Source organism: Aulonocara stuartgranti (genome assembly GCF_965226115.1).
Source record: "Aulonocara stuartgranti genome assembly, chromosome: 10".
Lineage (NCBI taxonomy): Eukaryota > Metazoa > Chordata > Actinopteri > Cichliformes > Cichlidae > Aulonocara > Aulonocara stuartgranti.
In genome coordinates, this window is record NC_138946.1 from 5,757,496 (window position 1) to 5,773,406 (window position 15,911).

Here is a 15,911-nt window from a genome sequence, read left to right on the forward strand (position 1 = left end):
TGGACACTTTTTTGCACTCTTCTGAACATCTAAAAGCATTCCCCTGATAGATAATAAAAAAGGAAACTAATTTAAACTAAACATTTTTTTTTGTTCTTGTTCTCATCTTGTTAGTGTGCAGCAGCTCTAAGCTGCACTTCCTTTGCTGTTAAGCCAAAAGTAAGTTTGCAGGCACTCCTATGGAGTAAAACATTTCACTTTTTAAGACCAAATTACTGTAAGTTCTAATAGTTTGAATTCAATGATATTTTAATTTCATATAAGTACAATAAAATATAAACAACAGAAAGTACATTATGTGGAGGGGTACTTCATATTAAACTCCAGTTAACCTGATGATTTATGTCACATTACAAATATAAGATTCACTTTTGGTAGCTGAATGAACCCAATCAATCCTTTTTTTGTTTCTCTTAGTAAACCGACACATTATGATTATGTTCTTTCTCATGCTGTATTGGTCGGTCAGCTGGTATCTTCAGTATATTTATTTGGTTACTGTAGAGCACTGTTGAGTAATTCCTTTTTTTTTTTTTTTTTTTTTTGGCCTGTCCCGTTTGGCTCTTTTGCCATCAGAATTGTTGTCTAAAGGCAAAGAAAGATGCCCAACGGATTTACTTTACCAAACTGACCATCCCAGCCTTGCCGTAATGGTCCATTTGATTCACCTTTTATTGTTTATTTTATTTTCACTTACTGAATACGGGACAGACTTGACTGGGGGAAAGAAGGGGAGAAAGAAAGAGGGAAAGAGAAACAGCTGAGAAGAGGGATGGGGGAGAAGGGCAAAAAACAAAAACCAACAGAATGAGCAGAAAAAAAGAAAAAAAAAGAAAAAAAAATGCATATATCAATCACCTGGATCACCTGCTGAGAAAGAAAAAAGAAAACAAGCAGAAGAGAACAAGAGTAATAGAATAACCAGCATCACAATGATATATGGGAATATGACAGTAAATACTAAATATTAAACATTATTGTGCAGCACATAAGATCAACAGAACACAGTGTGCTTTGAGGTAGGAGCCAAAAAGGGTGTAGTTTGTGGGTGTGATCACCCGTGTGTACACCTGTGAGCATGGACGCGCTTGTTTTTAAAAGGTTCCTTCATGTAATGATCTGCTAGAGGGTGTGGGGGGGGGGGGGGGGGGGGCACAGCCCCGTCCTCCAGGGCATGAAGCCTGTTGAGTAATTCCTTAGTTCTTGGATCATAAAATGTTCTCTGCGTGAGAGTCAATGAGCTCTCGCAGCAGTTAATTGCTCTCTCAGACCCAGCGTTAGTCCAGGTTCATACTGATAGAACGGTGTATGTATCATCTCCCCTGTGGAAATGTCTACAACCTTTATTCACAGCAGGTGTCTCTGAGTAACAGCAGTAACAGAGACAGACCTCATTCACAAGGTGTTTACATTCCCATAAGAGCTGCGTGCACCTCTGTGACACAGGGGTGCTCAGGAGGGTTCAAAGTGTGTTTTGAGTTTGTGTTTGTCTTTCACACAGCCTTGGTGTGCGTGCTCTCTGTCTACTTATCTACGGCGTTCTCTTGCTCAAATATGTTTGGGGTCAGGGGATTGTGGTGTGCAGGATTTTAGGTTAAAACTTGAAATGAACAGAAATCCTCACTGGTGTCCCCCACAGTGTGCATGTCTGTTCAGTATCACTTGCACTGTAATGTAGACTTGCAATAATGTATATAGCTTTAAGAGTCCTTGTACATCTAATAATTTTATGCATAAACAGAAGTTACAAATACGCTGATATATGTTGTGTGTAATTAATATTTTGGATTCATTCTAGTTGACATTAAAGCTGACTTTGGCTAAAAGGGCAGAAAGACTAGTTTGAGGCAACTTTTCACGCCTCAGATCTCAGAGCCTTTATCGCATTTTGGTGGATGCAAACTGACCCAGTGAGCGGTCTCACAATGCAGCTATTAGTCAAACTCAAACTGCTTATTGATCGGACTAAAGTGAGGGTTTTGTTTGTTTAGGTCTGTTTGTGTTGGATTTCTGTTTGCCCTCGGTTCAGGGCTGCAATCTTTTTCCCGTTCAGAAAATGGGAAACAGCAGCCTAAACGCAAACAACACTGGCAGTCTTTAAATATTAACTGCTGCAATTTAAAAGGCCATTCAAGTGTCAGATAGTCTGCTTTATTTCTAATGGTTATGTCACACCTATTTGTCAGCTTCAGAGTAATTATTTAAGAAAAGTTACATCTCTAAATGCTTTCTTTAAAGCAGTTCATGGAAGTCACACTGTTTATTCATCAAACACTGGCACAGGCTGACTCACTGCTGTGGACACCTGATGCATCAGAGCCATTATTGATTAACCTGTGCTTTTCCTTTCGGTCAATACGTTTGCTTCTGTCTACGGTCCCTGCAAAACCACTTTGAAAGCACATCAGATCTCAATGGGGGAAAAAATCATGCTGGATATCTTTACTGGTATGGACTGGGTAGTGTGTTTGGAACAAATGGATGCTATGTGGTTGAGTTTATGTTAGGCGAGCACATGGGTCACTCAGTGACCCCGAGACCATCACTGACCCACCACCAAACCAGTCATGCTGGATTATATTACAGGCAGCATAATGTTCTCCACAGCCTTTCTAAACCCTTTCCCGTGTGTCGCATGTCCTCCCAAGTACAGGTTGCCACAATTTCACATTGCCAGGCACAGGGCCCACTAGAGGATGTTGAGCCCTCAGGCCACCCTCACAAAGTTTCTGATTGTTTGGTCAGACATTCACACCAGTGGCCTGCCAGAGGTCATTTTGTAGCTCTCCTAGAGTAACTACCTGTCTCCCAGAATCTCCTCCATGCTCTTGAGACTGCACTGGGAGACACAGCAAACCTGGCAATGAAGCATATTGGTGTGTCATCCTGGAGGAGTTGGACTGCATGTGCAACATCAGTGACACTGACTCTATCCAAATGCAAATCTAGTGAAAAAATGCAGTCCGTAAACATGAGGAAGGGAAAAAATGTCACCGGCCTCCACCTGTTGTCTCATTGTTGCCCCTCTAGTGCACCTGTTGTTAATTTCATTAACACCAAAGCGGCTGAAACTGATTAACACCCAGTCTGCAACTTAAACGACCAGATTAATATCGCAGAGGTTTAAGACTTGATGGTAAACTCGGATTAAAACGTGTTCCTTTAATATTTTTTTAGCAGCGTATACTAGTTTAACCCGTGCTTTTCATTTAGGTCAGTACATTTGCTTCTGTCTTTAGTATCTGCAAAACCATTCTGAGGGAAAAAGCAGTGTAGGAGGAAAGAAAAGCTCTGCAAAAGGCATGTAGGAAAAGTTTACATTTATTTCCAAATACAAAAGAGTACAATGCAGAAAAGGATGCTTGTGGTCATTTAAAAATGGTGTCATCACAGAGTTTGTCCAGCGAAAAACTCCAACTTCATTGTGTCGTCGTCAATGTACACATAGACTGTATATAAAGGATGAATGCAGCCATCGTGCTGTCACCCATTGGTTTGCAAAGTCCAGTTTTTAAAGCTTTGAGATGATGAATTTCAAAGTGCTGTGAAGACTTCCTAACTTGAAGCGTACACTGATTTATTGCTCTTTTGAATTGTATTCAGTGAGACTCATAAGGTCATCAGTAAAGTCTTTGCTAAGGGAATCATATAGGGGGACTTCTATACAAGCTTAATTTGCCCCTTGTTGGTCGTTACAAAGGATTCAGATTAAAGACGTTAATATCATGATTTTCCCTTTTCAAATTTAACAAATATTCTTTATATTTTGCATGACTGGAAATCTCATTGTGATACACTGATATTAATGTACAAGGCACTTGTAATTCTTTGAAAATGCATTCAAATTTTCAAATAGGATGGAAATTAATACAATTTATAGTTATAGTTTACATTTTGCAGGCACAGTCCAACATCGGTTTCAGGTAATACAGTACTGTGAGAAGTATTCTTTCTGATTTAGATTAGAAACATCCATTTTGGCTGCTATGTAGAAAACTTTTAGTTAGATTTTTGCACATGCAGCAAAAGCTAGGCATCTATGTAGCTAATGAGAACACGTTCACGTAATGAAAACCATTCATAAACTGTTTTTATTGACAATGTCTTCATGTATTTTTCCTACATTTTTGTCTACTTTGTTTATATTTCACAAGGATAGTAAAAGACTGATAATAAAGATAAAAAAGTGACAATTTTCTATCAATGCAAACGTGTGAAAACTATAGACAACAGGTCAAACAAGTACAGAAACACAACTTTAATAGTTCTGCTGTGTAATTTTGTTGAAATTTCACAATTGCTTCTCAAAAAAATCCAGCAAACACTGACAATGTGCATTCATTTAGATACACTATAAGAATACATTTATTAAACTTAAGCTGTGAGGCAATTACAGTTAAAGGTGTAATGGACAGGTGGACCCCTCAGACATATCCTGTGATGTCATATCCTGCTGCAGTGGGCTTCCTAGCTCGTTGGGCTCCATGCGTACCCGACTCTGAACTGCCACTTGCACTACGAATTAGTGTCTGCCCCCTGCTGGGGGTATTGACACCCCCCACCTGCAGGGTGGGGTTGCGGTAGGTCTGTGAGGTTGTTCGTACACCTGTGCTCGATATGCCGCCTCCTACTGGGTACGGATATCCGCCTCCGTGGCGTCTCCCACGGCCGCCTTCCTGCTCTTCACAACATGACACACATAGCATCCCCCCACCCAGCATGGAAATGAGTGCAGAGGCCAGCCCAGTGTATAGGCACTCTCCGAGTTCATACTTCATGCTTTGAGGTACATTTGGAAGGTAGAAGGTCTTAACCACCTCGTGTGTGGTCCACGCCACGGGTACGAGAGCCAGAAAGCCTGCAAAGACAAATAACACCCCACCTGCACCGGCGACACGACTCTTAACCCCACCAGAGCTCTCCAAGCAAAGCGTGCACTGCATTCCCAGAGTTGCCATAGCAATTGCAAAGATAGACAACACTATGGAGATGACCATGAGGGCACGAGCAGCCTGCAGGTCCGAAGGCAAAGCCAGCATTGAGTTGTAGGTCTCACATTGGAAGGCCCCCGTGCTCTGATAGACGCACTCCATCCACAGGCCCCGCATGTTATCCACAGCTGTGACAATATTGGAACCAACGTGTGCAGAAATCTGCCAGTATGGAAGTACTGTGGCCACCAGGGTCCCCAGCATCCCCAGTAAGCCCAGGAAGAAGCCCATCAGCTCCAGAGCTGCTGATGCCATAGCCGTAACTGTGATCACCCAGAAGCAACCAGAAGAGACGAGCTCCTGCAAAACCCACAGAAATATTTTATTAAATACTATAAATAAACAAATACTAAATAATAATTTTGTCATAACTGCAAAAACCCCAAGGCAACCAGTTAAACTAAATTATATAAAATTCTCATTAATTAGCTGAAAAATATTGGTTAAAGAAATGTAATTACAATAGCTGTAATTTGGTCACATTACTATACAAAATATAGTAAATATTTTTGTTATATGTGCTTTTTTTAAATGGAGATTTATTGCCTAAAAACATCAGGTTGTAATATTAAAAAAACAGGCTTTAGTTTTGTTAGCTTGCTAAGTATGCTAATAGAGAAAAGTTGTAAAATACTAGATGATATAACATTCATGATGATTTTACAGAGTAAGATTCATATTTTAGATAATACTTTAAAACGTTATTGCTTTTTTTCTTTAATTTTAGAATTAGTTTTAGCTTTAGCATTGTCAGGTAGCAAGCTAACCAGTTATACTAGCTAATTAAAAGTAGCCTAAATCAAAGAGGGTTTTGTTTTTAGTTCTTCATTTCTCACATTTTGTTAATGTCATTTAGTTCAAGTGTTGTGTGCAGAGTAGCTTGGATTTTCAGTTACAGTTTATTGTAACTTGAATGTTTTAAGTTTAATGCTAACCTTGTAATCACAGGAGAGGAAGCTAAGCAGCATTCAGATGAACATCATTACATTTCATTTCTCATACACTCACCGGCCATGCACACTTATGTACACTTTGTTAGTTCTGGGTTTGATTCAAGGTGCTGGAAACAGTGCTTAGAGATTCTGATCCATGCTAACATTTTAACTTTGTGCTTTTTTACTTTCAGCTGATTGGTTGGCTGCACATCTATGATGCAAATCTTTGATGTGCACCATATCCCAAAAGGTGTTCTAGTGGATTGAGATCTGATGACTGTGGAGGTTCAAGAAGCCAGTTTGGGATCATTCAAGCTTTGTGACCTGGTGCGATATCAAGCTGGAAGCAGCCATTAGTAGACTGTGGTCACGAAGGCATGGACACAGTCAGCGATACTCAGGTAAACTGTGGTGTTTCTGCGCTGCTCTGTTGATACTAAGGGGTATAAAATACGGGGAACAGGGGCACATTTACTTCTATACAGTGCCCTGTCTTCTTTTAACAAGTCTGGACTTTCGGGAGAGGGATGTTGTCACTCTGAGGTATGAAAAGCCTTCACTGATAAAGGTGTCATCTGAATGGCAACATGTATTGAACTTTGCATAGAACCAAGCTACCAACTCCAGAGGTAGTAAAGCACGTACCATTTTTCCTGTTTAGTCCAGAGGACATGGCATCCATGTTTTACAAAAAGAACCACAGAACAGATTTACAGTTTGCCTCTGTCCTCCTTTAATGAGCTCTGACTCAAAGAAATCATCGGCCATTCTGGATCATGTTCACATACAGATTTCTTATTCTGTCCTATTTGGTCCAGTTTGTGTTTAGTGAATGACTAAAGGTTCAGTTCAAGTATTATCTGTGTAATCTACCGCTGACACAGTGGCAGGTGACACTGGCTGTTTGAACAATATTCCCACCAGAGAAATCAAAGTAATTTTAGTTCATACAGTTCACACCACTAAAACCAATGCACAGTAACCCACCAAAAAGCAAATCAGCGTTCTTTAAGTGTAAAGAAATTCAAGTATTCATTGAAAATCTTTAAATTTACTGACAAACTTTGCTCTGTTCCCTTATTTGGACAGGGTCACCACAGTGGGTAGCTCCACATGTGAGATTTGACAGATGCCCTTCCCAAAGGCAACTATGTCCTGTAAAAAATAATGTGAAACGGATACTTAAATCCTTAATTGGCATCTAAGCCACATTTATAATAGCTAAATTCTTCATTCACTGTCAAAGTCAATTTTTGTGAGGTGTTACATTGATTCAGTTTTGCAGTCCACACATCCTTCCTCCTGAATAAACAGTGACAACACACACAGCTCACTTCCATGCATTTACCTGAGAGTGCTGCAGGTTATAGAACAGCCAGGCGCTGAACTAGTCGAAGATTTTTTCCTTTGCTGCAGGGTGTGAAGTTGCAGCTGGAGCGGAGGATGAGGAGGTAGAGGATGAAGACAGAGCAGAGCCTGCAGCCTGCACAGATTAGATTCACCACTGGTATTTCTGTTGAACCTGCTCCTGCTTCTCCAGTAGAGAAAATGTTGCCTTTTTCTTGCTGTATCAGACTCTGACTGCTTCCTCAGACCTTGACATAGTCACAGCTGCTGTACTTTTAAAATGCCACTTACTCTGCTGCTGCTTAGATTAGACCGAGGGAGCCAAGAAGGGGAAAAAAATACTTCTTTCAGAAATGAGAGAAGAAGAAATACAGTCCTCTGGACTGCCTGTTGCAGGGTATCCACTTTAAAACAACAACAGAGAAGGATAAGAAACGCCAGTGTTCCTGAACATTGTGTCTCTATCACCGTCTCATCTGTGTCGCGTGTTTGCGTATCTCTGTCCCTCATCCAGACCTTCACCTACTGTCATGTATACACACTGACATCTGTGTGACACACATATCCCGGTTGGTCAGACAGCTTAATCATTCTCTCATCTGTCATTTCTCCAAAACAGACCTTTGGTATGTTGGCGGCAACAGGCTGACCCAAAAACTAAAGGTACTGTGGACCCCTGTGTGTGTGAGAGAGAAACAGTTTCAGGAGTTTCATTAGCTTTTTGTAAGTGAAATTAACGAAACGTGTAATCATCAAGAAAAGCGCCTAAATCAGTCATCCTTTTATGGAACTGGAAAAAACATCCAGCTCACTCTGCAGAAATTTCAAGAAAGAAATGCTTGTGAGCACTTCTTTGCATTTTTAATTAAAATGAGCAATGAAATAAAACACCCTCAGGTGATAAACGTTACAAAAGGACGATGGAAAAAAAGCATATTTTTTATTAATTTTATTTAATTTCATATTTTGCAAGTGTGGGGTTCCCAGCAGAAATCGTTTTAGTTTCATATTAATCTGCTCAATTTACTCAGGGTTGTTTTTTTTATGCAGAGACATGTTTTGACCTCTTATATTACAGCTACAGGGCAAATGTCCTTCTCGGGAATTCTAATTTCGACTTCGTTTGCCTAAGTTGGGTTCTCTTTCTACTTTTAACACTTGTTGTTTATGTTTTAGAAATATCATGAAGACTTTCCTCATATTTTTTTGACTGAAAATTTTTTTTTTTACAAAAATGAGACACAAATGATCAGTTTCAAAATTATCTAATGTTTATATATTTAGTCCAGAGGCTTAAAACAATCATAATATGAAAACCTGATCAAGAAAAAAAAACTACTTCCAGTAAGAGGTAAATCAATGATTATATATCCAGTGTGCTACCCAGTGTTACATGCCAACATGTTATAACTGAGCAATAAACAAAGAAGTAATGCTGGTTGCATACAGTCACAAACCTTTTGGCGTTTTATGTTCAGGCAAGGTAGCCAAAAAGTCAACCAACCAGCTTGTCTCATTAAAGCAACTTATCTCTTTACATTTAAAATAGTTTTGCCCAATTTTATATTAGATATTAGCTGAATTTAGTGGTGCTAATGTTTTGAAATATTGTTGTAATTTATGTGATTTTATTATATAATATGATTATATGTTGCCTAAAGCAACAAGAATGTGTTATACCTAGTTAGCTAGCTATAGCTATGATTAGGGGATATGCTAAGCTAGGCTAAGCTAAGCTAAACTAAGCTAAGTTAAGCTAAACTAAGCTAAGATAGCCAAGAGCATATAAGAAATAACTCAACAAGGTCAAATGTACACAAAAGAAAAGAATAAAGATAAAATAGATACAAAAAATTTGAAAAATCTAATATAGGAACTCAACAAGTTGAAATAAAAAAATATTATAAAATGCTATGTTACAAAAAATGCTATGTAAAGTAGTAAGTTTTACACAGAGAAAAAATGATTTATAAATAGAGTAAATTTAATGTAAAACAATTTTGCTAACTAAAGGTAATTTTGTAAATAAATAAATATGTTTTTAGAGGCAACTAATGACTTCCTCCAAGCTGTCATTTTATCTTTAGCTGCCTTTATATTAAATAGGAGGTGTATATATAACACAAAATTTGTAAAGCATGAACATCAGACACAAAACCAGCAAATTTCCCAAATGAATTAATTCTGCAGTTCTGTTTTAAAGTTCAGGCGTTATCATCTTATACTTTATTTATGTTTAAATGCAAATTTTAATGAATCAGAAAACATTTTCATGGCATCTCCCACCATCCACACTCAAACCTGCCATACAGTGGCGTAATTTCCAGGGGGGTCAGGGGGGTTATGATCCCCCCAATAATCAGACACAACCAATATAACACCCCCCCCCCCCCCCCCCAATAAAATTATGAATTATCTTGCATAAATAGGCTGTTGATTTTCTTTGCTCATTTCAGGTATTACCAGCAAAATAGTTGCATGTATAATCATCTGGGAATTTACCCAGATATATTTATTTATTTAGACAGAGATCTCGATCCCCCCAATGTTCAGCACAAAGTTACGCTGATGCTGCCATAATATATTACTTCTGGGTGAGGCTGACACCAGACTTGGCCGGCTTCTGCCTATCATCATTTATCAAATGTTTTCAGGCTTGCCAGTCTGAAGGCTGTTGATGCACAGAGGCAGAAAATTACAAAAGCAAATGATACCTACCATGGTTACCATGGAGGTGGATCTACTGCTGATAGACGAGAGGGATGGTCCTTCCTTGTTGGTCAGTGCCGTGTAAGCTGTTGACACGCACCATAAGAGTGTGCATGAGCAGTCATTACAGTCAGCTGGTTTGTCGAAGTTGAGCCCTCAGTTTCTAATCCTTCCAGTCGGCCCTCACATGGCAGCGGCATCATAATGAGATTAGAGCATAATCCAGTCACTTCCCCTCCAAAGCAGGCTGAGGGGGCAACGTCCACACACTCAGAAACACTGAGCCATTATTACAAAGCACAGAAAGGCATTATCTGGGCACACTGCATATTAATGTGGCAGCTCAGGTCAGCCTGTGACCCTTTGTTATACTCTTGTGACTCTGACTGGTGCATACTTTCTGTGAATTAATGAAAAGAGCCAAAGAATATGAAACTGTTCCTATCACAACTTTATAAATCACTCCATAACAGTATGCAAATGTATGCACAATATGATAGGCCCTCTTTTATTTATTCTGTCTTTAAGAAATAAAATATTCTGCCACTACTGTGCATTTCTGCTCACTTTTATCTACCTGCTACACTCGACAGCACCTACTTAATGAAAAACACTTCTGACTGTCTGGATGATTTAAAATCCTGAATGGATTTCCTTCAACTAAATCATAGCACAGCTGAGGTAACTGTATTTAGTCCCCCTCTACCTCTCTCGATATCTTAAAAGAATGCACTTGGTTAGTGTATTTCTTTCAGCTTAATAACATTTTTAATAAATGTTCTTACTCCTCGTCTATTTGCTGTCATGCTGATGCCTTTTCTATGTTTGGCGGATATCATGATTTGCATTTTTTCATAGTCCTTTGCGGCCTATTCTATTAATATTATTATGTAGATGGCTTGTATACCTCACTGTGCTATATAAATATAATGAACTGACACCACTAATCTGGGAAATGCTTAAGCTTTGACTCGACTATATGAGCAATAGTATGCGGACAGCTACACATCATACCCATAAGTAGCTGCTGAACACGTCATTTGAACTCTCAGTGTTAATCTTCTGTTATAATAACCTAAACAACTCTGGGAAGGTATTTTAGAGCCCGGCTATGGGGATTTGCTCCCATTCTCCTCAGGCACATTAGTGAACCTATTGATGCTGTAATAAGGCTCACAGTTTATCCAAGAAATGTCAGATGGGGTTGAGTGAGTCAGGTCTCAGTGGTTTGAAGTGCTGAAGAACAAATCAAGTCTCGCATCTCAGCAGCACAAGTTTCAGCAGTAAAATTAAGGAAGCCCTTTAGAGCATTATCTCAGTATCTTTGACTCACAGGTTGTTGAAGGGCTTCCCATGATGCAATGAACAATTTCTCTCTTATCTTTCCCCTCAGCCCCCAAACCTGTGGCAGCAGATCGCTAACCCTGTCTGAGTTTGCTTCTGCTGGAGGTTTCTTCCTGTTTGAAGTGAGTTCTTCCTTCCCACAGTCGCCAAGTGCTTGCTCACAGTGTTATGGAGTCTTTTCCTCGTATTGAAAAGCAGTTGCTGACGCCGCTGTTGTTGTGAGCTGGTGCTGTGTAAATAAACAGCCTATAAAAACATCTGAGAAGAAATTCATCTGAATGAATTTAATTGTTTTTAAAAGGTTTTGTCTTTGCGTGCGGTTTCGTCTCTTATACTGTCTCTGCCTACGATCATATTTCCATCCATCGATCCATCCATGTAAGCCAAGTCAAGTACCTGATAGTGTGTAAGTTCAGATTTAGGTTAAAAATCTTTGAAAGATGCTCAGTTCAGTTGCCTAACATAGGCTGCTATGCCACATGTAGCTTCAGATACATTTTGAAATACACTTTTGACCCTTTTTTCTAATTGCTTACACCAAGTGCACTCTGTGAGATTTTACGTAATTATAACAACAAACAGCATCTCTCTTAATGTTCATTTGGTGTGTATATTGATAAAAGGTCCACATACTAGTATACAAACTTCCTGTTAACCCCAGAAGAGGGCGCCAAACCTTAGGTTAAACTTGCCATGCTTAATATACTAACTTAACCAAAGAGAGCCAAATGGCTGGTCTCTGGGAGTTGTAAGATCAAATAAAAAAAATCAAAATATATTTATAAGCACATTTAAAAACAACACGGGTTGTGCTGTACATAGTAGAGATCAAATAGTAAACATACATAGTAATTACTATAAAAGACTAGTCATAATTGAAAGCTAGAGAGTACAAATGAAGGGCCTTTTTTCAGGAAGAAAAGCAGAAAATTCCATCAAAGTTATTTTGAAAAGATATTTTCAAAGCAATACATTTCCTCTTCCTGTATATGAAGGCAGCTGAATTTTAACATTTTAATTGATTAAAACACTTAAGAGGGAATTTCTGAAGCGGAAAACTCTGTTGATGTTGTCTGTGGAAGATGTTACAACTATGACATTGATGAGTAGATGGTGATAACCAACCAACCAGATTCTCAGTTTTAGTTTAGTTTTTAAACGTTTCACCAAGTTGAAAGTGATTATTGCAAAGCACTGCAAGCAGCAGTTGTTGTAATTTGTGTGGGAAGAAAATCATGGTGGCCAGTATCTGCTGGTTGCATCTGCCAATGTTTGCTTTATTTCGTGGGATTTCATGTCCCAGTGCTGCTGATGTCGGTTGTTCTAACTGTGGACTCAGTAATATTGCTATGACATGCACCTTTTTTTGGCATCAGTGAAATGTGTGATACTGGCATTGATGAGAAAGTTAACCCTCACCTCAAAGGCTGATCATTGTCTAGTGATTCTGGGAGTTATCTGACACGTCTCATGTCCAGCAGGTGAGTAATAAGTGCATAGGTGCACAACACAACAACAAGTGAAAACAGGAGAAGACAAAACAGGAAACAAAATTGACACAGGACAAAAAAGAAATAACCTTTCAAAGTAAAACAGGAACTAACCAAGGAAACAAAAGGAACCCAGGCTTAAACAGAGGGAGGGTACCTAGAAAACAGAAAGTAAAAGTTAAACCTTAAATCAAAAGAATAGACTCAGAATAACCACAAGTACAAGTAGGATGTAGAATAGGATGAATCTACAGACAAAACAAAATAAACACAGAAATATAAACTTTACAAACAGGACAAATAACTGAACCTAAACAGAAAACGTTGGTATATTAACTCTGAATTCAAAGTATTAAACAAGTGTCAAAACCAGCAATGTGAAATAACTTTTAAAAATTAACCTAATTAATAATTGCCCACTTTTAATGCAATACCCTACCAGTGGTTGCCAAAGTGTGGTCTCCCACAGGTGGAGTACTGAATTCAAGTCACAAAATTTGAGTTTTTAAGGAACACGTTTATTTATTTATTTATGAGGCCCAAACAGTTTCCTTATTCTGAAACATTAATTCACAATGACAGTAATTGAGCACCACCTCAGGCTAAAGTACCTCCTCTGTTCCATATATTTTAACGGGAAGGTAGTTTAAGGGTTTACACAGCAGTGGAGTCTCCTGTGTAAACATCCATCTCTACCGGTTTCCAGTTCACCTATCCCCACTAACTGTATGTCTTTGGACTCTAGGAGGAAGCAGGAGTACCCGGAGTGAACCCACGCAAACACAGGGAGAAGATGCAAACTCCACACAGAAAGACCCCGCCTGATGGTGGAATTGAACTCAGGACCGTCTTGCTGTGAGGCAGCAGTGCTAACACCATGCTACTGTGTAAACAATTGGAAGAAAAACAACAGTGCACAGTATCACTAATTTCTCACTGAGCTTCCAGGATCACCTGTAGAGCAAAAGGTTTGTTGTGGTGCCCTCAAGTGGTCACTAGAAGAAAATGCAGCAAACAGGTAGACTTTCATTCAAATATATAGCTAGAGGCCTATTTCAGCTGCTACAGGACAAGAGGCAACCCTGTTTGTAACTGATTAACAGCGTTACAGGACCAACACAGAAAGAAAAACAACTACTAACACCTATGGGTAATTTAGAATCACTGATTAACTAAACCCCACCAGCTGCATGTCTTTGCACCATGGGAGGAAGCCAGAGTACCCACGGTTAATCTACACAGATATGCACAGAAATGCCAGATGGTGGATTCAAACCCAAGACCATCTTGCTGTGACCATCTTGTTGCGCTGACCACCAAGTAAATATTAAGCAACCCTCTTTCATTAAGCAAACCAATATATCCTAAACAATTATGAATACAGGGTACAGAAAGCCACTCAGTTAAAACAGTTAAACATAAATGGTTCATGATCATAAATTTAAATTGACCAGCAATTGTAATTGTGCTGTAAAACACTTTTTTTGTTTATGTTTTGTGTCCTGTTGGGCTGTTTTTTCAACACTTTTAAAAGCAATCTTATAAAGCTAACAGGAGTGGCACCTGGTGTGGTCTTCTGCTGCTGTAGCCCATCTGATGTGCTGCATACTTTGATTGTAACAACTGATTATTTAAGTTACTATCAGCTGTAAGTCTGGTTATTGGCTGATTAGATATTTGGTTAAACGGTTGTAAAGTTTTGACTTAAATTCTTTTGTAAAACTTCCTTTTCATGGCTAACAGGCATGTGGGACTCTTTTTTTATTTACAGTGAAAGAATACATTTATACAAAGACACAAGGCAAAAGGGGAATACTGCTCTAGGGGGTCCAGGGATGTAGGGAATCCACACATCCAGTATTTAAAGGTAATTCTCCCTCAACTCACGGTCAGGCTTACCACACCAGGGAAGAGAATCCAGTGATCTGTGCAGAGGAACCACACAGTCACAATCCAGAAACACCAGGGGCACAGCAAAGCACACAGAGACGCAAAAAACAGGATTTTAACTAACTAAGCAGTTCAGCGATCCAACAAAAAAATAGTTTATTTAAAAGTTTTCTAGATGGAATCTAAACGCATCAGGAAGTTTTCAAAAGTCCGTTCTGATAGCACCATTTATGTGTTTTTAACCTCATTAATTTTTCCAGATATTTGATTTCTTCTACAGCTTTTACACTGGTGGTGCAGATGTAAATGTTTGAGTGAGTGTCATTACAAGAGTAAAGTTTTTATCATCAAAATAGCTTAACTAAAAGCACTCATTATGTAGAATAGCTCTTTTTAAACTGTATTGTGTTACTGGGTTATAATTAGGGTCATTAATGTGTAAATCAATTTATTTTTGCACTAGATAAACCAGTAAAGATTTCAGTTGCTTATATGGTAAATGGCCTATATTTGTATAGCGCTTTACTAGTCCCTGAGGACCCCAAAGCGCTTTACACATTCAGTCATTCACCCATTCACACACACATTCACACACTGGTGATGGCAAGCTACATTGTAGCCACAGCTGCCCTGGGGCGCACTGACAGAGGCGCCCCAGGGCGCCCCCTATATGCCGATGGGGAGCTTTAGCAGTAATAATGCAATACAAATAAAAGGAAAAAGAAAAAACAATTTTCAAACAATAGAAACTAAACTGAAAAAAGGTAAACCCAGTCTCAAAAGGGACACGAAATGTAAAAAAAATAAAATAAAAATAAATATGAATGGATAAAAAAAAAGATAAATAAAAAAATAACCAAAAGTCAGAGCCTCTTATCTTTTTGTGAATCTACACCTCAGTTTATTTATGAAAAAGGGACTACATAATACCTGAGCGGATTAGAGCAGTGTGCAATCCAACTTTAGAGGTCTCTTTGGCGGACAGCTGTCAAACGAGGCAGTCCAAAAACAAGCTGACCAATCACAGCCTATTGGGAAAAGTCATTTCACTCCTCAGACCAATCAGGGCGTTCTAAATCCAACCGGAAAACCACGCGCGATCCATATAAAGATTTTTTTTTGTCTCCGCCCACAATTTCCAAAAATAATAAATTAATAAAAGTGTGTCCTAAGGTTATCCTGACCCTATTATTCTTCCATACACT

General features: G+C 38.9%; 1 protein-coding gene across 7 annotated transcripts; it reads right to left on the reverse strand.

Annotated features, from left to right (window-relative positions):
- Positions 1-534: 534 nt before the first annotated feature.
- Positions 535-10,570, reverse strand: cldn2 (claudin 2). Of its 7 annotated transcripts, none has more exons than XM_082549944.1 (3): positions 9,992-10,540; positions 7,275-7,409; positions 3,304-5,291 (listed from the first exon to the last, which is right to left on the reverse strand). In XM_082549944.1, exon 3 carries the CDS (start codon positions 5,244-5,246, stop codon positions 4,425-4,427), a length of 822 nt encoding a protein of 273 aa, XP_082406070.1. In that variant the 5' UTR covers positions 5,247-5,291; positions 7,275-7,409; positions 9,992-10,540; the 3' UTR covers positions 3,304-4,424. The 7 variants fall into 7 exon arrangements, 6 of the variants coding, with proteins under 6 accessions (XP_082406070.1, XP_082406069.1, XP_082406068.1 ...); XM_082549943.1 differs by having other exon boundaries at positions 7,275-7,568; XM_082549942.1 differs by having other exon boundaries at positions 7,275-7,571.
- Between the last annotated feature and the right edge of the window lie 5,341 nt (positions 10,571-15,911).